At 39.1% G+C, this 24765-nt stretch overlaps 1 protein-coding gene across 2 annotated transcripts in view; it reads right to left on the bottom strand.

Moving 5' to 3' along the window:
• Positions 1-776: 776 nt before the first annotated feature.
• Positions 777-24765, bottom strand: part of CLIC4 (chloride intracellular channel 4) — a 30907-nt gene continuing 6918 nt past the window's right edge. Inside the window, exons 1-6 of one of the 2 annotated variants that reach the window (XM_063355822.1) lie at positions 22362-22560; positions 13580-13689; positions 7774-7899; positions 7251-7357; positions 5817-5998; positions 777-5028 (exon numbers count right to left, since the gene is read on the bottom strand). In XM_063355822.1, coding sequence (XP_063211892.1) covers positions 4864-5028; positions 5817-5998; positions 7251-7357; positions 7774-7899; positions 13580-13635 — 636 coding nt within the window. In that variant the 5' untranslated portion in view covers positions 13636-13689; positions 22362-22560 and the 3' untranslated portion in view covers positions 777-4863. Of the gene's footprint in view, positions 5029-5816; positions 5999-7250; positions 7358-7773; positions 7900-13579; positions 13690-22361; positions 22561-24765 lie in introns of those variants that run through there. The other variant, XM_063355821.1, reaches the window with a different exon arrangement.

Genomic DNA, 24765 nt, shown 5'->3' with positions numbered 1-24765 from the left:
ACTAGTGGCTGGTGGTCTTTGCTCTGAAGACCTAGTACCTAGTTAATGTGCTCCTAATAAAATAAAGGGCGTACGGTGTTTCCCACAGCTAGTCGAGACACATTTGAAAGCAAAAGACAGTAGGGAAACACGGCTGAAACTCAGGATAAGAGCACTGAGGCTGAAATCAATGAATTCTGTAGATGGGAGCAATTCAGTCTCAATTCAGTCTCAATTCAGTCTCAATTCAGTCTCAATTCAGTCTCAATTCAGTCTCAATTCAGTCTCAACTCTTGAAGCGGCTACTTAGTGGATTAGCTGGGTGGAAACAAGTTGAACCAAACATGAGAATTTTTTTGATGTCTTTTTTAATCAATTTTCACAGTTTAACTCCCAAAACCTAGCAATTCCACAGAAAAACAAGCTATCAACATTTATGTTCTGAAGAGTTTCCACTCAAAATCTAACCCCACCACACCCCCCCAAAAAAGACCCAAACAAAAAACCCAACGCCACTTTTCATGATTTCCATGGGACAAGTCATTATTTCTCAACCTGTTCGTAATTTTAAGAGAGTTCTGAACTTTGTTAAGGGGCACAGCAGCGAGGTATAGAGTTAGAAACAACAGGTATCCTGCCTTAAATCACACCACCACCGAAAAAAAAACCCAAACAGCAGGCCAAAAATCACGACTATAGTTACTGCAAAGCTTTGTTCTATAGTTTAGCACACCACATTCAAGTCGTAGCTTACACAGGCGAGAACTGTAGTCTTCAGAAATAAGAGAAAGATCTGCTTGGTAGTGAAAATATAATTTTATTTTTAACAATAGCTGCCAGCAGTATACTGGTATATCTGTAAAAGATGTTCCAGAGAGTGAAAGACATAAGCAAACTACAACAAATTGTATCAACTCTTCAAGTATTTCTGCAAACAACGCTCCAATTCTTGATGTCCTGTCTGGGGAGTCTCGATATTCAATTCTGCTCCACTATTCTCCCATCCCTCCCACCCCCTCCAGGAACAAAATGTAATAGTTGGTGGCACAGGTTCTGAGGCAGATCAAATATTTTTCACTTGGGATAAAGCTTTCTTCTGAAAATATTAATTGGATGCGTTCAGATAGTACTGTAAGTGGCAAAGAGTGGAAAAAAAAAAGTTGACTGTACTTAGCCACTTTTTGTTCTACATCGAGATAGGCATCAGTGGGTTTGGCTCAAGCATCTTCAATTTATTCATGTCTGTGCTCCTTTGATACGAAATGCTAATTTGCTACTTTAGCATAAAAACTTGATTACATCTCTCTTCTTATCATGGAACTGCACGCAACTCTCAATCAGTTTAGACATGCCCATTGCGGAAAAAACACCAATTTTATGGGAAAATGCAAACGTACAAGCTGCATGGCTGTGACTGTCCGTGGGGGACACTTACACAGACCAGCAGGGAACAGTAGATGGACGGGAAAGCTCCGGAGTGCAGGAAATTGTTTCAGATTTCACATGCCTCTCGTTCAACAGGCAGCTCTTACACAGAGGGAATCTCTTCAAGAAGGAGAGCTTCGTTAAGGGAAAAAAATAAAAATGAAATCATGCATATAGTATAATCTGTTCTCCCACACAAAACCAGGGTGAAGATGATGGATTTTCCCTTTATGTTCAGGAAATGCACAAGTCACCTGTTTTAATGGGAATTTAAGCATATTTCAGCTTGAGAATAAAGTAAGTTATTCAGCATGCTAATACATGCAACCAACTTGCAAACTGGAATGCCTACTTGAAAGGGTAACTGCTGTTTTTAAATTGTAGAAGGGGCTAGAAGCATCATTTTAAATTTAAACAGGGGGTAGATTAATTGCTGTTTGATGAAATTAAAAATGCATTTAAAGATCAGATTGTAAACAAGTTGACAGAAGTCAAGAATTTACATAGTTATGAAAGGGCTTTTTTAATTAATGTAGCGCTGGTGATTGGGGCCAGATGAAAGTGCTCTACCCACACCAGACGCCGAGCCTTTTACACACCGGCCCGGCTCTAACTCTGCTGCTCTGCAGGGATCACCGACGGAGGTGGAAGCTGCTCGCTCGCCACGAGATTCCTCTGCTGAAGGCAGCGAGAGGGTGGCCAGCTTCTGCCACAACTCGGCAATAGGAAGCCTGAAAGATACCGACTCCTTTCACACAGGACAGCTGAGAGCTCTCATAGAGTAACCGCCTTTAGAATTGCTAACCTGGTCCTCATTTGAATCACACCTATAAGGGAAAGGCTCCGACGCTCAATACTCCATTGTACTGAGATAAGAAATACATTAGTTAGAGCAAAAGCTTTAACTCTGTTTACAAGCTTTCAGACACAATCATTATAATACTTAATGCTGAATACAACATATTACAATTTTTGAAGATTGCCTACAAAGGAGAGAGAATACATTATCTATAAAAGACAACAAGCCTGGTATTTTAACAAGTTGGGTGTTCGTGCGCATTGATATGCAGGCAGCGTGCATGCTAGAGAACTGCACCAAAGTGCTTTCATGCTCATACACACATAATTGCCTGCTGAAGTGTGCACGCAACGGCTAATTTGCTTTTAAAAGGAGTCAGGCCTGATTACTACAACCTCAGACAACTTCCAAGGGCCATCCTGATCTGGGTTTTAAAGTAGAGTGAAAAACTTAACAAAGCTATGCCCACAATCGCATCGCTTCCCCTGTTTTTGTTTCTAAAGGTTAACTAACTATACGATGGCAAAGAGCACCACACCAATGAGTGTTGGGGTTTTCTTTATCCTGTGTGTCATTAAAAATGCTGCTATCTAACAAAAAAGGAAGTCAGTCCTTTTTCTAGATGTCACGTTGTAGCAAAGACTCAACCCCTACAGAGGGTTATTATGGCTGAGAAACTTTATTCAGGATGAGAACGTGACATTAGAATACAGTAATTATTAAAAGGCTACAGTTATGTTTTTCCTAACCAGGTCGCTCTGCAGAGTTTTCTTTCTGTGCCTCAACACCCCTGTAAAAAAATCATAATAGGGTTTAAGTGTATCTATGGTTGTCTTCGAAAGACATGCAACAGGATTGCTAACTGCCTTTATATTGGAATTCTAGCTCTAGAAAGGCAAGACAAGGCACCACAAGCCATGATACAAATATGGATCTTGTACTCTACCTCTTCTATGTCAAACTAACTTCATGGGTATATAAAGTAGCAAAAGCAGGATGCTTAGAAAAGTCAGGCTGGTTTTCATAAAGCCAGTGCTTACCAAAAAAATTAGTGTATAAAAGTGTTTATGTGAGCATTTCCATGTTATTACAGAACGTTAAATATTCCAAGAACAACCTACCAGGAATAGCACTTTCCAGCTTCTAAAATCAGTTAAATATAAAAGTATCTTTACAAAAAAATAGGCATATAAGTCTAGCATTCTTTGGAGTTGTTTATGATGGTCTTTTAAAAATAACCTATCAGTTTATTTCATGCATCAAAATCATTAATTTTAAGCAAGAAAACTATTCCCTGGTTTAGAAATATTTGAAAATTGCTTTTAAAAAAATTGTAGTGCTATTCCTCAGTGTTGCTGTAAAAAGATCATGTATAGTAGTGCAATGATTATGATTATGCAAAATTGCAGTCCAGGTGCACAGACAAGCAATTAGGACAAATTCAATGTAAAGGACTGGATTTCACGCACCATTTCTTTACAAGAGTAATTAATAGATTCCCTCTCAGGAAAAAAAATGCATACTATGATTTAAGGCAAATGTTATCTTTAAAGGTCACTTTAGCTTTCTTCAGGAAAGAAATAGCTTTAAAAAGTTCCCAGAAAGACTCCCACGTTAACAGCTATCAGCGTTCGGTCTTGCATCACTAATCATTGCACTGCTATTCACCATATACAGTAGCTATTTATCAACTAGGACCCTAATGTTTACGTGTACTTTGTTTATGACAGCACAGATTTTGTAAGTATCACCAGAAAGACCTATACGAAACAAAGGCTCTTAACTACCAAAAAGAAAGCCACTTGCAATTTTTAAGGTGAACAGATGGCAAGCATCCAGTTCTTCTGGTTTCATGATGTTAAAGGGCATCCTGACAATTATTCGTTTGCTGCAACTGAGAATTCGGGACCAACACAGGTTGCCAATTTAAAAAAAAAAAAAAAAAAGTGTTTTTTTAATCTCACCAAGATCTCAAAGACACAACTAAATACTAACTGGGAACTGTGAGCTTCCTGCTATAGTGCTCAAGCCTAGATTCAAACTTCCCTGATGTCTGAGGTCATTCAAATCCAAGTTTCACATCTGAGTCCATTCTCAACCAATACTGTGATTTCAAATACAAGAGAAACTATTTTTAAAAACATTTCCAAATATTCTGCAAATGGCTCTTTTGGATAATAAGTTCCCTTCTATATGTAAATCGGATAGACAGGCAGGTACAGTTCAACGTGTCACAGATATGACAATTGTGTATAGATGTTCTGGAAAAGCAGTAAATTCCAAAATACATAAATATTCCTTGTACCATATAGCAAGACAGTATCCTAAACCAATTTGTAGACAGGGACCGAACATTTCCAAAGAAAAGTAGTAGGGGCAAGATAACTCTTCATACTGAAGAATCCAGAGTTACCCCCGTGCAACATTAACATAACTGCATTAATGATATTCAAACTTGCTGTGAAAGGAGGTAAGGAAAAACAAGCCTATAATTAAGTCTGCAAACTTTAGGTAATTACTGTACCTGGTCTATCCACCATAACTTTGAATAACTGCAAGTTCATGCAAAAAAAATTGCTATCTTATATGAAAAGAGCAGTCTGTTAGAAGCATTGTTACGGAATATGCAAGAAGTCATTCATCTCTTTTGCAAGTGCTGGTTACTTAGTGAGTCTCTTGGCTACATCGCTGTAAGCTATTTCAATTTCTTTGTCTCCAGGACAGGTATTGGTGAATTCATCCCTGCTATAAGCATTCGTCAGGTATCTCCAAATCCCTGTCATTTCCTTGGGAATCTCAAAGTTGCGGTATTTTTTGGCCACCACCTAGAACAAAAGAATTAAGATTATGAATTTACATCCTTCAATTTAAACCACTTTTCCATCCCTTGTCGCTCTCTCGTTAAGCTTTTCTTCCTACACGTCCGCTCAGAGCCACTGCTAAAGTCAGCAGAGCCGGCCCCTCGGGCTGCCTGGCTCCGGCTGGGTTACTGTCCTCACCAAAAGAAACGCTTCTGCACCCAGGCAGAAAATTAATCTGTGGCTCCATCTGCAGTACAAAACTGACAAAGATCATAGGAGACAGTGCAAAGAAATGAAACCACGATTATACAGGCACGTCTTCACTCCTATAGTTAGCCTAAGCAACCTCCTTCTAGAGGTTTGTTTTTTTTAATACAATCCTTGTATTTCACATTGTGTCATTTACTTTGTTGCTAATAGAGCAGTTTTCCCTACACACGTGAGAAGACATCCGCTTCACACATTAACTGGTCACATGATGCTCATCTTTCTTCTTCTACCTCATTCTTTTAAGCATTGCAACTTCTTCCTGTGACCACATTGGTCAGTGCAGTACAATGGGTTTTGGCTTGTGCCATTTTATCATCTGCCACCCAGTTTGTCTAATGGTTCACACCTTCACTGAATTCAACTGCTCTATCCTTAAAACCCCTGTGAATTACCCAAATCTTACACAATTTCACGTATTGTTAATGCTGTAGTTAAACTTACATGGGAGCTTAAAAACGGTGGAAATTAGTTGGACCCCAGAATGTCATAAACCATAAGCATTTTGTCCTTCATTATCAAATAACAACACACAAGGCGCTTACCTTGACAATGTGCAGTTTGGGTAGCAGGTTGCAGTCTGCTAATGTCATTTCATTGCCATCCAAAAACTTGCGGGTAGAAACTGTAATATCCTCCATGCTGTTTTCATCTATTTCATCAGGGAGAGGAGAGTTCAGATACTCATCCAGCTTCTGAAGGGTTTTCAAGAGGCCACGTTCTAAGGCTACGGAGGAAGGAACAGTTTTAAGAACAAAAAAGAAAGCCAAACCAAACCACAGCACACAAATTTCAAAGCACGTTATTGTTTAGAATATTGATATTAGTAGTAGCTCTGAAAAACAAAATCCACATACTGTACTACCCAGAACAGACCATATACTGAGGGATTTTTAAGACTTGTACAATTTCTGTGGCAACACTACCGCTGGAGCTGCCTTCGTGGTCACTGAAACCAAACTATAATCCCTTTAAATATCACACAGATGCAGGTTATTTAAAGGCTGGCTTATACATGAGTTTGCACTAATTTAAAATACTCTAAGATTGTCCACAAGCGTTTATTTTTGGTTTAAAAAGTGGCTTATGTCAGTTTCTTAAGACTACTCCTAACTGGCTTAAACTCATTAGAATTAAGCTATGCTAGAGTTTATATTCATTTAAACATAATCTGTTTAAAGTCACGTGCTCAGCTAACAGCCACAACTAAGCAGGGAGAGTACCGAGGAGCTTTCTGGAACACAGCAGCAGAGGGCAGCACACCCCACAAAATTGAAAAGTATTTCCCACCGTTTACAAATATTTTGCCTATCTCCATTTGAAATAAAGCAGAAAGGCATTCTGATTCCCTGGCTTAAGTTTTGCCTCCAAGTACACCGAGGACAAAAGATTTGTACTAAAATATTTAAAGGTCTAATTGTGCATTCTTTATCTCTTATTGACCTCTCTCCTTCCATCTACTATGTTCGCTCTTCACAGAAAGGTCTTAATCCTTTAAAGAAAGCGACATGAACTGAGCTTAACTCAGAACTCCAAATGGGAGCCCTCAATCCCAGAAAGGTCAAATAACCAAGTGTGCAGAACGGCCTCGCAGCAAACGCGTGGAATGTCAACCGCTGGGGCACAACACACACTCTCCATGGAATTTCCTTCTGGATGTTAAAATCATTTCTACTTAGTTCAAGAGTTTTTGAGTGGCTGTTGTGTGGAGAAGTTTCAATGGCAGGGATATTTACAAACCATGCATACCCTACTCAAACTCTGATTGAACGCTGTTTAATTGAAGTTCCCTTTGGAAGTGTTGAAATTTTTGTCTCAGACCATTAACTTTAAATAACCAAAGGTTTAATGAGAATCCCTCAAGCACCAATCGACATGCAGCAAAATTTGTCAGAGAGACACTTCACTGTGAAGCTGCTCTGAAAAACACAAGACCATAAAACGACACGTGCACAGCTATCAGCCCCCACATAACCCACCTTCATTAGCTTCTGGTCTAGAATTTTTGATAAATGCAGAAAATTTGGCAAATATATCCATTCCAGCAGTGTTTGATTCTGGATGCTTTGGTGAAAGTTTTAGGTACCTAAAAAGCAGAAAGAAGTAGATCTACAGCACACTTATCAGAACGATGCTCATTGTGTATTAACTAGCACAAAATGGCCCTTTTTAAAAAAAAAAAAAAGATTATACATATCTACATTTACCAATTTATCCATTTTCAGATTAACATGGAGGATTTGCTTCTTAAGTGTAATATCACACACTTCCATTTAAGTTAAGATTTTTAAACCCAACACTTTTTAATCACTTTTCAGAGGAATACCAAAGCACTTTCAATATACAGGTGAGGGAGCTGGAGAGACAAGCAAGAACTCCAAGCTATTTTCAATGTCTAATCTTCAGTTTATTGATGCCGAAGAACATCTTAATTGGTGCAGAAAGCCCCTTTGAGAACACTCCATCTAATCTACGGTGAGAAATTATCATTTTAACGCTTACTTGGGTGGAGCCAAAACATCTTCCAGGAACTCTTCAATCTTATTCACGTCTGTTTTCACTTCACCGTTGTAGGTTATGAAGGGCGGATGAGTGCCTGGAGCCAAATTTTGAAGGTCTGCTGGTTTTCTAGGATGAAATACAAACCAATACAAAAGTAAGCACGGGACATCCATGACTCTAGCTTTCATTGCTGCAATCACAAAAGCACTGCCTGAGGCTTTCACATCCTTGCAGTTTCAAAAAGATGTCACCAGTTTTCTTTTTTAAAAGTGAGTTTACAGCTTGATTAGCATTTTGAATATATACTTGATAACAATTAATTTAAAATGCTTAAAAACAACTGCTTTGTCCTACCTCTGGCTATGCTTTTTCTCAAGTCAATATAATGTTGATGGGGGGGGATATATGTACACCACACACACTCACTCTCTCTTTCCCAAGACCTGCAGTACAGAGTTTATATATAGCATAATCTGCGATCAGTGATAATCCTCCCCTTTTACACAGAGCTTCTCTGGAAATAAGCAAGTCTGAGATAGAGCAGTATGTATAAACCACTTATTATGTGCACACAGAAACTGGTTCCAGACAAGCTGAAGGATGCTTAAACATCACATTTAACAGTGATGCTTGAAGTTTTCTCCAGTGAAAAAACTGTTTACAAATAAAAGCAGCACACTTGGGCAAAGGGAGAAGAATCCCCCCTGTTAGTATGACCAGACACAAGAGAAACAGAGTGAAGCTAAAATACTCAGACATTTCTAAATCTTAAGTCAGTTTTGGCAATACCTCTTGCTATTCACTCCAGCTCCTTTCATACTAACCCTTATCAAGCTAAAACAGTTTATTTTATAAGCAATTGGCTTCTCTCTCTCCTCTAGCTGTGCCTTGATGCTATAGTGACAAGGAACAGCACTGCAGGCATTTATTTAGAAGCCTATATGTCAGCTGCACATATACATTCACCCCAAAATGCCTAACTAATGTAAAGCTCTTATGTCTGCCTTGTCAGCAGATTCAGATGCAAAGTTGAAGTCAGTAATGAGATGTGGATTCATTACAAGCTATAAATTCCAAAGCATAATCTAAAAAGCTGCAGCCAATTTTTTCCCCAGTAAATCACCACGGTATTAGTTAGTCCCAGGCTAGTGCAACCGTCTCAGTGCAAGCAGAAATAAAATTACTGTACCACTTGGCACTTCTTCAGTAGCAGCACTTAAAACTTCCCTCTGATGAAACTATTGACTACGGTCCAGGATGACTGCTCAGAAGGACGCAGTCTAACTTCTCTAGGAACCTCTCCACGTTTGAGAGGACAGTCTGCAACTCCTAGTTCCTCAGACCATCCCTGTGTACCAACACCCAACAGCACACGCTGTCTGGATGACGCATGACCGTAAAATTACAGTCAAGTTGAGCAGAGCACAGGCTACAGGATGCCCACCGCCTTCTGCTACCTTTGTGCCAGGTGAGGAACAACAAACCGCACCTCGGCCAGCAGAAAGTTTGCCAAGATAAAGTTGCCCCTTTGTTACTGTTTGAACAAATCCAAACGGGACCCTAACCCCTTGAACTGGGTTTGTACTTTGTACAATGCGGCTGCGCTTCTGAGCCAGCACCAGGCATCCAGCAACTGGATTTACTGGATTCTGGTTCAAGAAAGTCTCCTGACAGCACTGGAGAGGGAAACTGGGTTAGTAATATACACAGCCATGGTCACTAAGGGTAGCACGAGGGACCAGCGTTTTCAGGGATAGCACTCAGACTCTGCAAACTAAGCACAGTTTTGAAGTTTATCCTCTAGAAACGCTGCTTTTCAAATGAAGAACTCCTGCCAGAATTTCACGTCCTGCCCCCTGCTGAGCCTTTGAAGCAGGGCAAACAGCAACAGTATATAGTGCCAAAGCACAATTACGTCAGATACAAGCACTTGGCACTATATGTAAAACAGAATAAGAAAACCCATTTTCATACTTAAGAACATTAAACACACTGCTTTTAGCCAGGTGACAGAACTCTTATTAATACAAGAATTTAACCATTTTCAGTTTTTAAGCTTCCAAGAAGTTATTTCTCACTAAATCCTGAGAGTAAGAGGACAACGGCAACTATTAAAGTCTGTCATCGGTTAATGCTTTAAGTAGCTTAACACTTCATTTAAATACAGCTTTGTAACCCACAACAATTACAGGAAGTCATTGTGGCTCACTTCCAATTTCACATGTTGGCTAGATAAAATTCCTCAAAAGGAATGTTATTTTAAAAACAAACAGGCAAGACCACCGGATTTGCAGCAATACTATTAAAGGAAAGATTTATTTCAGAAACAGACCACTCCAATGAACCAACAAAAGAAGTTTTCCAACGAATCAGAGTGCATCTCAAGGATCCTAGAGCATTTTATTAACCCCTCTTGCCACTCCAGCCAGACCACCTGTATCTTCCGAGAAAAAAGAAAGCACAGATTAACATCCCACAGCCAAAGCCCAAACATAATACAGGGTTTGACTTCCAGTTTGCTACTCTTGCCAGCAGATGATAAACAAACCCTGGTTTACCACATACAAGCCACAGCCTTTAGAGCACCACAAGTACACAGGAATATCCTTAAAAGTCTAAGAGTACAACTTCCCTTAATAGTCAAACAAGATGGCAATTAAAAATATTATAGTGAAGTTTACTTTGGAGATAAAACTGGATAACTTTTTCTTTAAACAAAAAAACAAAACAAAACAAAAACTTCTATAACCACTCAAAACAATTCCATGATAGCCAGTACCTGCCCCAAAGTTTACAGGGGTATTTGGAGGTAGGACCAAATCCTTAACTATCTGGCTATCACTAGCTAATGAAGTGGACAGGCTCTTTAACACCAGAGTTAAGGTATAAACATTTCATGGCTTTGCCACAAACCAGAATAGCAATTAGCACTCAAATAGTTTCTTGGAGATCAGACAAAAGTCAGCCCCCAAATGCAGTATGCTCTACAGTGATTTATAATTTATGCAAGTACTGCAATGAGTGTCTGAAGAGTACTGTGAAAAGAAAAAATGCCAGCAATAAAAATACCCCTGTCTCCAGCTCCTGAGCAGTATTTTACACTGCTGAAGTTGCATTCACCTCTGGGCAGTCTTTTAATATTTACTAATCTCTTTATTTAATCTTTGTCTGTCAACATAATTGTAAAACCACACAATAAAGACATTTAAAATAGGATTTCAAAACTTAACTGAATGCAAGCTGGCCCTGAATGTTGCTACAAGCCCAACAAATGGTTTATGTACTGCAACTCTGCTCCAGTCACCAGAACATGTCCAATCTCTGAGCACTGAAATGCCGCTTCTGAAAAGGGAAAGAATAAAGCCTCTGTCTGACTAAACAGAAGCCAGAAGTGCACGATTCCTTTGAAAGGGCGGTACGTCCCACTTCGTTTGCCTATGTGCATATTTTTGTGTTTTAAGAATAGAACTGAGAACTGCAAAATGTTCTTTTGTTAGCACAGTGTGATGTCCAATGCAATTAGGGAAGGGAAAAAAAGAAATACACACCACAGAAGAGTCAGACAAATCAGACTCAGTTTTTCCTGTGCCCCAAGTTACTTGTGAACTTCTGTACCCAACCATGACCTTTTAAGCCTGACAAACAGAGCGAGCTCGCCTTTCTGTTGGGCAGAAATTACACTGTGAAGCAGCAGCATGGTTTGCAAGCAAACCCTTTTTCTTTCCTTGGCCAGCAAAATAAATTCAGGTGCTTAAAACCATTACTACCCAGCTCTTCAACAAGTCTGTGTCTTTAACAGGAACAAAAAGAAATTTGGCTTGAATACTTGTAAAAGCAGTTTCTTGTGACAGTATTAGAAGCACTGAGGCAACATCTAGCACCTATTATCATTCTGGCAATGCTAACAGGGGAAAAAACACCATCTGGTACAAAACATTTCCACTTGAGCAGTTAGCCGAACGTGACATTGCGCAGCTACACTACTCTACAACTAGGTATTAGACAATCCAGAACCTGAAATTTGTATTTATGAAGCTTTATATAAAGTATAAAAGGAATTAAGTTTGTTACCAACACCTATTCAAATCTGAGTTTGCTTCAGTGGTCCTTTTCCTTTACCAGAAAATACATTCAGTGTACAACAAAAAAAGTAGAGTTCACTTGACCTACTCCCATGCATTTTTAATTTACACTTATTTTATGTTTTGTCCTTCCCAATATGAAAAAAAAAAAAAAACCCAAGTGAAAGAAAGCTTTCCTTCTGTAAGAAAGGACAGTTTTGAACATCTGCAAACAATTTATATTCTAAAAGTTAGTCTTATATCCCATTCCTCCATCCAATTAACTCAAAGTTGCCCAAGGGACACAAATAAAGCCAATTCATCAGGCATCTTTGGCATTTTAATGGTATCTCTCAGACTGGTTCGGCAGTAAAAACGCTTCCAAGTATAAAATATCTTTCAAACTTCTTCTCATCCCCACCCTCCATTCCAATTAACTGCAATAGGTTAAATAACACCATCAAGTCCAAAACTACAAATGGTACGCAAGAACAACTCCTGAGGTTTCCACGAACCACACGCAGTGCTAAAGGGAAGATATGATATATTTGGTTCCTGTGTGCTGGCAGCAACAATTATATTTGCAGTAAAATCCTGAATTAGCCAGAAAAAGTCTTTGAGCTGCTACAAATGCACACCCAGTTGACAAAAGTTGCTTTCTCCCCCTCGGTTTGAGTGTTTGAGGGTAAGGTCTGCCTCAGCCTTACTACACATGGAAATATTTAACACGAGTTGCCAGCGCTGAAGCAGCAACTTCAGTGATTTTTTAAAAATCAAACAAGACACCTCCTTCAAAAAAAAAAATTACAAGAGGGGGTTAAGTCTAGCAGGGTGATTTCTTTCTTACACATTTTACACTTTTCTCATTGGAGAACGCTGTATATTTCTATTGGCTTTATTTCTGAAAATATGGTTTGTAAGCACTGGCAGTCTCTCCTCTCTCCAGAGAGCTCAGTGACTAACATCGCATTACATTACTGCTGTGAAAACATTACTTCACACCAAAAACAAACACAAGGCCTCTGCTGAATGTAGCATTACCACTTCTAAAGTACACCGAACCTTAGAAAATCACAACTCCTGGATTCACATATCACCCTTCTTACCCACTAAGCTATTAATTTCCTAGATGGAGAAGTTGCAATTTAGGTGACACGCACCATCATGATATATTTGGCTAACACTATACAAAGGCAGAGTATTTTACATTTTATTCCTACCCATTTCATTTCTATTTCACTCATATTTACCTCATGGGCAGATAATTTTACAATGTTTTTATTCTTATTGTATAATAAGCAGTATTATCTTGAAATCTTTAAAAAGAAGAGTAGGTTGCACATTATCTGTGACAGTTATCCCATAATCATTGGAGATTTGATCAAAGATTGGTTGATATAAAATACCCATCCAGCAGTCTTCACTTGCACGGTCTCAATATGAAGTTAGTAAGATTCAGTATTCCATTATAAGAGACTTCATGTCAGCTATTAGTTTTATAGAAGTGCATCATTTAACAAATTCAAGAGAATTTATCAAACCAATTCTTCTTGATTACAGATACTTACAAATAACCATCAATGAATGCACCATTTACATCAAGGGTAACTCTTAGTATTTATGAGGACAGATTTCCCTTTTAATTTCAGAAGATAAGCCATGCAAGATCTAGAAGTCCCAAGCAAACATTTGTTACAGCAAGTGTACTGTACTCTCGCTTATCAGATAAACCAAGTATTTCTTACCTCTTCAGGTCAACTGTTGTGACGCTAAACACCACTCCCTTCAGCCAAAGAATCATGAACAGCCTCTGCGAAAAAGGACAGTTTCCTATGCTTTCGCCATCACTGCCAGCCTGCAGAAGAGAACAGATCATTAATCAGAAGGTAGGACTACGTCACCTACACAATTCACGAAAGACCTTTAAATAAAGACAGACTCAGTAACAGTTCACGGGTTTTGTTGCCTGTACAGTCTTCACATCACCAACTCTACCAAAGCCCTAACAAGCTCAGTCAAACCCAGTATCATCTTGCAGGAACTCTCCTTTTCTTTCAAAGTCCAGCTGACACACCTGGAACAGATATCCTCAAGGCATCTCCATATAACGCACAAAGACGAGCACCCTCTTTTTTAATACTCACACCTTCCAATGATTTTTTTGCTGCAGACATAACCAGGATTTTATTACAGTGAGATTTGCGTATTCGCGAAGTCAGCTAACCTACTTACTCGTCATGTCCTCTAACAGTTGCTCACAAAAATCTATCAAAGCAAGATTTCAGACAACAAAATAAGTCACCTTTCACACTTAAGGTGATCCAACTGCTCTTAGCAGTGAAGAAAAGGCAGCTAATCATATTCGTCTGAGCAGCTGCACCTTTTGATGGCAGTATTCCAATGTCAATATTGTTCTTTGTTCTTTATTATTCTTTTTCCTTCTTCTACAAGACATAGCTAATTAACTGTAGTCATCTTCCAGTTTATTGCTTATCTCTCTCACTGTGTAGTGCTACAGCAAGCCAACTGCAACCAGGAACTATGAATCTATCACATTGCAGGTGTTGTAGGGAAAGACATAACTGTAAGTACATAGACTTCACTGACAATAAAGTAATATTCCAAAGCCATTTTTTATAGGCAATTTATCAATAACTCTTTGTCCTACCACAACAAAGGTCCATCACATAGCAACAGTAAGCCACTCCAGGGCAGCCAGTGATGGCATGCATCTCATGATTGCTCTGACAATGAAGTTATGTATTGCTGAGTTGGAAAATTTTAGTTTTTAGTGGGCTAGAATTAGACACACGAAACCTTGAATCTTGTTATAAAATTCAATCCTCTGAAAAGAAAACTGGTTCAGTAGTTAAAAAAGCCACGTATGTCAGATTATCTTGGCACGTACTTTACATCAGACAAGTTTCAAAGGATTTTGCTTTTATTATTAGTGATTATTAGTGAACTTCAAATAATAATTTTAATCAGTACAATTCTCAAAACCTGGCTAGTTCTTTCATCATTGCTATTACCGTTCCCTGAGCCGTTTTAAAACGTACTGTAGGATATGTTGGCTGTACCCTTCAGAGAAATGACAGAAAACAATTACATTCACTAAGCCCAGGCTATTTAGAAGCCGAGCTGCACAAGTGGAAGGGCTGAACACAAGGCCTGAGCACTGACTGGTGGAAATCCAGCATTTTAGAAAAAGAAGGGGTGAGAGGGGCTCGGTAAGAGAAGAAAAGCCAACAAAAAGTATCATCACAGGAGAACTAAGCTTTAGGACCAGAACTGACTACAGAAAGGTTTAGACACTCAGGCAAAGGAACTGCTTTTTCTTCAATTCTCTGCCAGTTCCCAGCCATGCACTGAGTGGGGGCCACAGGGGGGAGAATGAAGAAAGACGAAGAAAAACTTTGCTAGTTAAGAAGAGTAACAGTAGGATTTTCTAGCAGCAGGATTTTCAAAGATCAGGAAAATAAAAAGCTTTTCAGCGAAACCGTCTTAAATTCAGAAAGCTATTTTATTTTTTAAAAACTTATGGTGGCTTTGCAGATAAGGCTGAGACTCCTTTAATAGTTGTCGACAAATACCAGGACATGAGGATTCATAAACGTACGTTCTCATTTCTACAAGCATCCCTCCTGTCAGAGCTGACTATCCTTCTGAATACTTTGTTGTGGACAATACGTAGAGCCATTTTTCTTCAAACTTTTAGCCATGTCATTAATGAAGATTTGAAAGAAAAAGTTGGGTTTCTGCTATAAATTACAAATTCTCTCTTTTATCTTTGGAAAGTAAAGTAAAACTTGCAGCAGATTAACGATACTAGATTGTCTTAAAAGTTGGCATGTGACTTCTCAGTGTTCAGGAGACTAAATTCTAAAAGCATCTACAAAAAGGACAAAACAGTCAGTTTGGTTACTCTGGGCATTCTGCTTCATACTAGCTCAATCCGCAATTTTCTGCTGTACGTGTACCTGCTGTGAGGATTCCAGCTACTGTATGGAAGAATGTTCCTACCTCCCGGGATGCGTACATGTGGAAAGACTTCACCCTGCACTCTATTTACAATAGCTATATGGTTTTACGGATGTTAATATTTAACCGCAGTGCCATCCCTCCAGATAGCAGCGTATATTTCAGAATTTTCCACCACTGTTACATTACTGTGTTTACACTGGAACAGACATTTCCTGCAGGTAAATTACAACAATGTAGATTTATACTCATCTACCTTTTTTTTTTTTTTCGCCCCGCATGCAAGATCTTACCTACCTTTGAAAAACAATATAGAAAAAGACTGCACTTCATCCCGTCTAGGGAAAATATGGTTTGTACTGCCCAGGCTAATTCACACTTTGAAGTAGACTGAGCTCAGTCTTCAAGTTTTATGGCAACTTCCACAACACTGTTTAAACCAAAGCACCTGAGTTATGCTGCAGTAACAGCACAGGCCTGCATGCCCCCATCCAATTAAGCTTTACCTCGCTTCCTCTGATGGAAAAGCTACCAGACGTTTACTAGAAAGTGAAAGGAGGAATGTGGACATCTACCAGCATCAAGCCATACCTCGAGGAACTGTTCACTCTGCTGCTCTCAAATGACTCTGATCTGCCACCGGCTGCCGAGCTCAGAGGGTCCTCAGCCTGTTTGGCTCACCCGAGTGCTCTCACCTAGTTGGGATAAGCTCTCCTCACTCCTCATCTTTTATTTAGCACTTCTGACCTCAAAACCAGAGACCAGAGCTGGTGCAATATGACATACGTTGCCTGAGAACTCATCTGATATGGACTAAGGAAACCTTTGAATAGAAAAAATAAAGGCATGTAACCAAAAGAAGAATCACTGGGATGTAACTGCCTGCCACCAACATACAGATGATGCTCAGCACCAAATGAAGTGCAGAGGCTTGGCTTCAGTACCGCAACATCAACAAACGCAAGTGAGGCATTTCCTGAGGGGAATATTAAATAAGCACTAGTCAGCTCCCCTAATTTCAAACCAATATTTGAAAATGCATGACTAGTGTCCTAATGGACAATGGGCAAGCACCTAGAAGCCAACTAGTTTTTCCAAGTCACTTTGTTAATTTGTGAATTGCAAAACATGACTTTAAAAAAACCTCACTGCAGAGGTCTGATTAAGAGCTTTAAAGATTTATGATCCATCACCAGATGCAGAAAATAACTTACTCAGAAGCCGAGAAAAAAAAACTTTTGGCAAAAGATTTATATGAAAAAGCAAAATGGTTCCCCTATGCACAAAACAGACTCTTTTTGCCGACAGAGCCAAATATGAAAATTTGATATTACAAAACTTCAGGGCTTCTCCTGAGCTCAGGAGTTAGTTATACCATCAATCAATTCTTTGGCTGCCCAGGTTTTGCTGCCTGTCAACGTGATAGGGAATAGCAGTGATGCTCCATTAGCAAAATAAAAGTTCCAAGGGGGGGGGGTGTGTGTTTAATGACAGAGATGTTAAATTCCTAAGTCTGTCTACTATAAAAACGTTTATCAGATACAACAACAAAACAGTTTGAAAAAAATCTAGGGTATTGGATTAAACCCTACGCCCTCTTTCATATGATATAATTCCACCATGGGGCTTTATTATTTCTAGTAGAAGATTTACAAATTGCAACTGAAATAAACCAAACTCAAATTCAGAAGGCAGTTTTGTTTATTGTACTAAGAAAAGAAATCTTGGCCCATCTGGAACCCAAAGCAAAGCTACTTTTAAGTCATAGAACTGAACAAAAAATGGTTTAAAATGTAAGGCATAGCACTGAACTGTGCCTTCATTAAGGTCCATTTTCCTAAGCCAAAACCAATACCAAAACCAAAGCGACAAATGAGGACCAAAAAAGGTCAAATGAATTTACACTGTAATGCCAACTTGTACCGAAACTTTTCTTCTCTCCTAACACAAGCGTAACATTCAAAATGAACAAACAACGAATAACATCTGCTTTTGTTTAAGCAAGATAGGCTTTTTGGATTATTTGAATCGGAAAAAAGAATTATAGCCCGCTAACATACACTGCTTTGAACAAAACCTAATGCATTTTCAAAGCTGCAGCTGAACAGCTAAACTCAGCGTAGACTTTTATGTCTACATTCAAACGTTTGTCCCACTTCTGCTCCAAAAAGTTCCAAGTTATTCTGAGCACATACTGGAAAAAGAATGCAGTCAGAATGCCAAGAAACTTTTGGCTTCAGTGCTCTTGAGCCAAGGAATTCTGCTATGTAACTGTTTGCCCGAGAGGCCCGTTTTCTATCTTCTCGTATTTGATGCACCGAGAGCTACAGCCCAGCTCTGTTAACACCCAGTCACCAAGAGCAGCACCACGCTGGCGATGCAACACGTTATTATTCTTCAGTCACGTAAGGTTTTTTTTTCCAGACAGAGACATGTTTGGTAGATGTTTCCATGAAAGTCAGTTTTGACTCTGGTTTTCTCTACTTGAATAGAGCTGTGCTGGCAGTAACTGTAAACCCTTAAATATTGCAAGAATATTCTGAAATTCTACATAATTATCGTGCAGGGGGTTAATGATAAAACAATTGTTGCTTAAGCCCACTAGCAGAAGCCAGAAACTTGTCCTTGTCTTGTCTTTGCATTCAGGCCATAATATTCCAGGATATCTTCGGTGTCTAATCTTCATCAGCACCACAGGAAAGAAAATACTAAATGTTGACTTCTCTATACTAACATCAGCCTAGATTATTTGTTTATTCAACAAGATTATACTCATTGTATACCAAGAAGCTTTGAGTCTTTATTTCAAATTCTTTCTAAAACCAGTCTAAAAATCTTTATTACTAAATAATGCCAACCTTCCTACAATTAGGACTAATTTCCAGTTATCACTAAAACATCAAGCTACCGTTATCCACTGAAGGACATGTACTCAAGAACATCATCATACATCTGTGTTTCACTGAATGCCAGGTTTTTACTTTTATGGATTAGGACCAGACAGAAAAAAAGGGCATCACCACACACAGCAAGGAAACATGGTATTTTTCACTTGTAAATATTTTGCTTAATGATTATACCAATTGAGAACTAGCTCTGAAGAGCCTGGCTTTTATTTACGCTGCCAAACACAGTGTTTAACTTGACCATGACCCATGGCCAACTCCCGCCATGCTAGAGATGCCACCACACAGTATGAAAAGCTAACAGCTACCATAGAGGGTTTATCGCAGTAAGAAAAAACTACAGATATCCAGTTGCCTTGAACAAAGTTGTGTTAACCTCCACAAACTGACTGTAATTAAAAAACTTCTGAAAAGGTGGCAAAACAGACCTTGTTAATTCTAAGATGTGACAAGGAGAAACAGCTGGGCGTGCACACAGCACAGCACTCACCCTACAGTATTGTACGAAAAACAAACAGGGCTGCTTTTTAAAGAAACCTAAATATGAAGGTAAGTGCAAATAAGAATGAAGGAGTTACAAGGCAGTAAAACACATCAGTATGCTGAGAAGTCAACCTGGTTTATCATAGCCACAGTAAAACTACTGGCAACTCCCAATGCCAAGTAGCTCAGCCCATGCAAGACTGCCAGCTACTTGGAAAAAAAAAAAAAAAAAACCCCAACCAAAATCTACTTATCCCACTGTCTGGAAGATAGAGCTTTGCTGATCCAGCCAGTGCGGAAGCCACCTCCTCCCTTTCTCTTCCCCTGAAGCAGTGATTTCATTCAAATGAGATTGTTTTTCCCAAAAAAAACCTCAGAGAGTATAAGTAATCATACATCTGTTTAAGCGGCTAAACAAGCTAAGGGGGAAAAAAAAGAAAAAATTAATTGTGAGATGTTTGTCTTTCCAGCTGCATAAAAATTAGTTTACTCCTAACACAAGAACCCGCATGTATTTACCAAGGTAGTGCTGAAGTTTACTGAAAGACTAACAAGAAAAACAGACAAGCAAAGAAACACTTAAAAGGACACAAAGCCCTTATTATATAGCACAGATCCGAAAGACTCAGGAGTAAAACACAATTCTAGAAATCTTTGGTCCCAGAGGCCTGCAAAATTGTTTCAAACGGCAACCAGTTAAAAGGAGCGCACCACAAGTTTCCCAAACTCAAATGCCTGCAGAAGGAATAGTAAAGTCAAAGTGCAACTGATGAGAAACATAATACAGTTCAGTCTCTGCCTACACAAATACAACAAAAGAAAAGGGCAGAACACTAGAAGACCATTTCCTAATTTATCCAAAACTATGAAGGGAATTCTCTCCCAAATTTGACATACCAGGAACAGGAAAAGATAAAAGTTTGGATGAAGAGGGGAAAAATGCATTTTAGAAATATCTCACAGAAGACCTTTCACCGAAGACAACTACTGGAGCCATTTGACTATACCATCAAGGAAGTCTGCACTCCCTCGAATAAGAAATCTGCAATCTGCAACGTCTAGAAGATTAATGTTCCAACAAATAAACAGATCGGGGAAAAAAGAAAATTAGAGGGTATGTTCAAATTTTGAACTCAGCAATGTTGAGTTCCAACAACAACAACAAAAAAAATCTGTTGGGGGAACTACATGAGAAAACCAACATGATGCATGCCCACTACCTTAAAGCAGCACATAACAATCACTCTTGCATGTTTCATGCAGAGTAAACTCATTCAAAAAATGTGTAAATTAATAACAATCCCATATGGACTACTGTTTTGAGAGGAGATGGTTTAAGGTAAACTAACAAAGTAATTCAAGTGAAAAACATGCAGCAATTCAAAACTCCTGAGATGAAAGAAAACAGAAAGGAGTGGTTTAATGTTCTACACATGAATACCGAAAGTGGTCTAGTAATATCAGTCTAAATCCTTGCAGCATCTACTCTGGCCTTTATCTTGCCAAGCTGGATAAACAGAATTCCATGCTGTTTATTGGGCGGTGTTTTCAGATAAGATGTAAAGAATTATTTCCATGAAAGGACTATAACCATATTTGATGTAACACCAATCAAACGCCTCCTCCATGTGGTGCCACTACACCAACTGCTTTGTGTTTCTGCTCGGGCAGTAGATGGATGAGCTTCGAGGATGTTATATGTAAGCCCTCACCCTGCAAGCCAGAACACATCTTAAAGGCTCCCAACGCCTCAAATATTAACAAAGCATCATTCAAAAGAAGAAAGCAGGTGACAAGGTAGGAAGCTGCAGAGATCAGGACTGAAAACGCGTTGTCTACAACACGCAATGTTCAATTCCTTCTCCTGCTTTCAGACTAGCGAGTTTGAGCAAGGAGTTGTTTTGTGGTTTTATGGGAGGAACAGGTCAGGGAGCAAACTCCAGTCAAGCCCTGAACTCTGAGGCTAACTAAATCTGGTTCAACCAGATTTAACCCGAGGGATGACAAGACGAAAGGGACGCTTCCGCCTGTCAGTTCACCTTTTATCTTCCCTCTCTAGCACAGCGGATAGCTGGTGCCCCAACTTACCCGTGAGAGCTTTTGTCTCTGTGTGGTGTCTTTTCTTAACAGATAAAAAAAAAAACCTGTTGCACGTTTAAAGATCCATGTCAACCTCTTAAAAAGAGTCAGGAGCAAAGGCAAGTCTCAAGAGAGCTTCAGGCTGCTGGTATCTTAAGTACCAAGGCACAGGTCCTGTGTATTCCAGCTCACACCACAGAACAGCTTCTTAACAAACCTGTCTAATGTATTTTGAAACTTATCCCACTTACTTACTGCTAACATAAGTTAAAAAGTCACTCAAGATTCAGTCTAAGACCAAAATAAGCTTGCAGCAACCCTTAAGAAGATTTATTCACACTATTAAATGTCTCTAACAAGCAGGCTAACTCCTGCAATTCTTTCACAACGCTAAGTAGATTCTAAATAAAACATCCAGCATCATTCTCATCACCTCAGAGGTCAGCAGTTTGGCACCTTATAACTTCCCTTACTATTACTTTGTTCCCCTTTGTTCACCACGTTGTGTGCTGTCAGTAGCTGAGCCCACAGCATCGCATACACTGCAAGAAGGGCACTACCACTATGTCTTTTCTACGTCACCTTGTTCTCTAATGCCATTATTAATTAACCTCAATCATAAGTTTTCCCAATACCTTTCAACTGCTTTTGAACTCCAAAGGTATCTTTTTTTTCCCACAAAGGAAGTGACAAGATAAGCACATATCTCATTATGGGCCACCTAAAAATAAGAAATTATCTTCCAGGAAACAAATGTACATTCATTTCCAAACTGAAGACAGCCGACCTCAGAAAGCAGCAAATTAAGCTTACAGCATCTGTAACACAGTCTTATCTTCATATGAACAAAACTGATTAGTGTAACCCCTTTATTTGACCTTTATAGGGGAATTTTAAAAAAGCTTGGTAACACCGTATCAAGTTGGACTTAAAACTCTCAAATCACAACCACCACACACCCCCCAATTTTAGTTCTACAGAACAATTCAGGTAATCACTGCTCTCTTAAACAGACAGTTCTTTAAAAAAAAACACAGGAAAAATAGAAAACAAAAACCTATAAGGCCAGTGCTCATACCTGGAATTAACTGCAAATACAAAAAGCCCGAGATGATTAGTCTATATTTTCTATATGCTGATCGACATCTAGCCCTCCCAGGGAAAAAGCAACCTTAGTTACCACTGCCTCTTGACGAGCTGTATCATCTTTGCTTAATTTGCAATCAATCCACCTTCCACACCAGCTGAAATTCCTGTAAACTCAAAAAGCTAAGAAAAAAAAAAAAAGAACCGAACTCCCTGCATTTACTTGACATCTGACTATTAAACCAGAGAAAGGAATGTTTATCAGCCCATTCAAGCAGCCTCTTAAATCATTACCTTTCCGATAAGCCACCGTTGTGTTCCACATTTGACTGACCATTTTAGGATGATGCTATTTTGAGCTCTGTGATGCTATTCCCAACAAAATAATTAGCAGACTTGTCTTCTACACCTTCCCGCACATCTTGTATACACTGCTAGCCAATTCTCACTGTAAAGCTTTTGGAAAAAAGCTATGGGATCTTCATGATGTATCAAAGTAACTTCACAATTCAGTGGAAATTAATTAAGCACTTCTAGTTCTTTGGAGAAAAGAAATTATCCCATGTTCATCCTTTGGGAGAATTAGCTGAAGAGGCAGAACGAAAACCTGCATTAAATACTTACTACCATTTTCTTCAGTGAAGAAATTAGCTTAATGTTATGAATACATAAACTTGGTATTATTGTGCACAGCCACGCACATGACCACCTCCTCGCCTGAGACAGGAGAACTAAATTATTCATTAATGGCAGAAGCCTGGCATCCCTTCTCTTCTGTCCCTCTTACTCCAGTGGCAATACCTTTAACAAAGTGATCCAGTCGTAACAAGCCTCAAGAAGATAAACAGCGACAAACTGACTAAAATTTGCAGTGTAACAGCTTGACAAATTCTTGTAATATTCCAGTAGGAAACCGTAAGAAGGCAATTAACTATACAGCATTAAGGGTTTCTTTTATAGTGCTTGAAACTTGCCTTTGGGTACCTAGCATATAAACTTGGAATAGGCATTGTATACGACAATGATTCTCTCCCCCCATTCTTAATAAATTTGTTAACAAAGTACAGTGTGTGCTTTGGCTGCAGCCCAAGAGATCCATTTCCAGAACTATATATATTTACCCATCTATAAAATCTATAAAAATTATAGGAAAGAACTGCAAACCTTGTCACTGGGGCTCAGACAGCCAAGTAAAATTTTTATCTTTGGCATTTAAGCGTTCTTCAAATAAACCCCTGAACATGCATCACTGCTGCAGGACAGAAAAACAATGACCTGTTTATGGTATTTCATAACCTAATTTACAGAGCGAAGATGAGCAGCGAGTTGGACAGATGAGCAGAGAGGAACTTCCCCCCGTGTACTGCTCCTTCTCTACTAACAGCCACGTCACCAAGTCCCCAGGATGGCATCGACTGAACCCTCCCAGGAAAAGAGCCCAAGGCAAATGCCCAAACGAGTTTCACGTCAAAAAGCTACCCCAACAACAATCACCCGGGAGCGTCAAAATTCTAACAAAATAAGGAATACAGCTAGAACTACAACTGCCTCCAAATCAGAATATAAACCGCAATGGCCACAGAAGAATGTGCCAATGAATGGAATGTTGCTCAAATTCTCAAATCTCACCGAAAGACAGCTGCAGTTTTGAACCTGTACCCCCTGCTAACAGCATATTGAAAGGTTCCAGCAAGGAAAAATGTTATCTTAGACTGAAAATGGCGTTGGAATTTTTATTTTACAGCAGCTAAAGCACAAAGGTTTCGAGGAAGGCTTGCTCTCTGTTACTTCAGGTTCCAAGGCAAGCAGCGTGCAACTCGGTTACTAAAAGGCACCTCTATGAATGTGTTCTACACCCCTTGGGAGATGGTATCCAAGTTCTTCAGTTGCAGAGTAGAACTTCCTCCTTCAGGACATTTTGCCTTATCTCATTACGTTCCAGTACAGCATGTCTCACTAGGGAGGCTAATACATCACTTTGAAAGACTAAAGAAATACACTTCTGCTTGCTTTGATTTTATTTTCAGACAAAACCACGTAAAAAGCTATTTCCTTTATTTAAGAAAAGCAGCTCTCCAAAGTACAGAGCACCAAGCTCTAGCCAAAATAGTAATGCTTTAACAGAGCCAGAAAACTCTGAAGCTGATCCAGTAGCACTGACTGATCTCATTAGCCCTTCTCATGAAAATATACAGATATGACTTCACTCCTGGATTACACGCTATATTTAGTTTATACCTAATATGGATATGCAGTGTACAGAAGTAAGTCATTTCCTTTCCTCGTGTAAAGTTCCTTGCCCTTTGTCTAGCCAACAATACAAGGAATAAGTTTGAACTCTCAGAGAACTCGCACACAAAGACATTTGTAATTAGGAGCACTTTAGCTTATGTTTT

The sequence above is a fragment of the Chroicocephalus ridibundus genome, chromosome 19 (assembly GCF_963924245.1).
Source record: "Chroicocephalus ridibundus chromosome 19, bChrRid1.1, whole genome shotgun sequence".
In the NCBI taxonomy this organism is placed as follows: Eukaryota; Metazoa; Chordata; class Aves; order Charadriiformes; family Laridae; genus Chroicocephalus; species Chroicocephalus ridibundus.
This window is presented reverse-complemented; position numbering and strand designations above follow the sequence as displayed.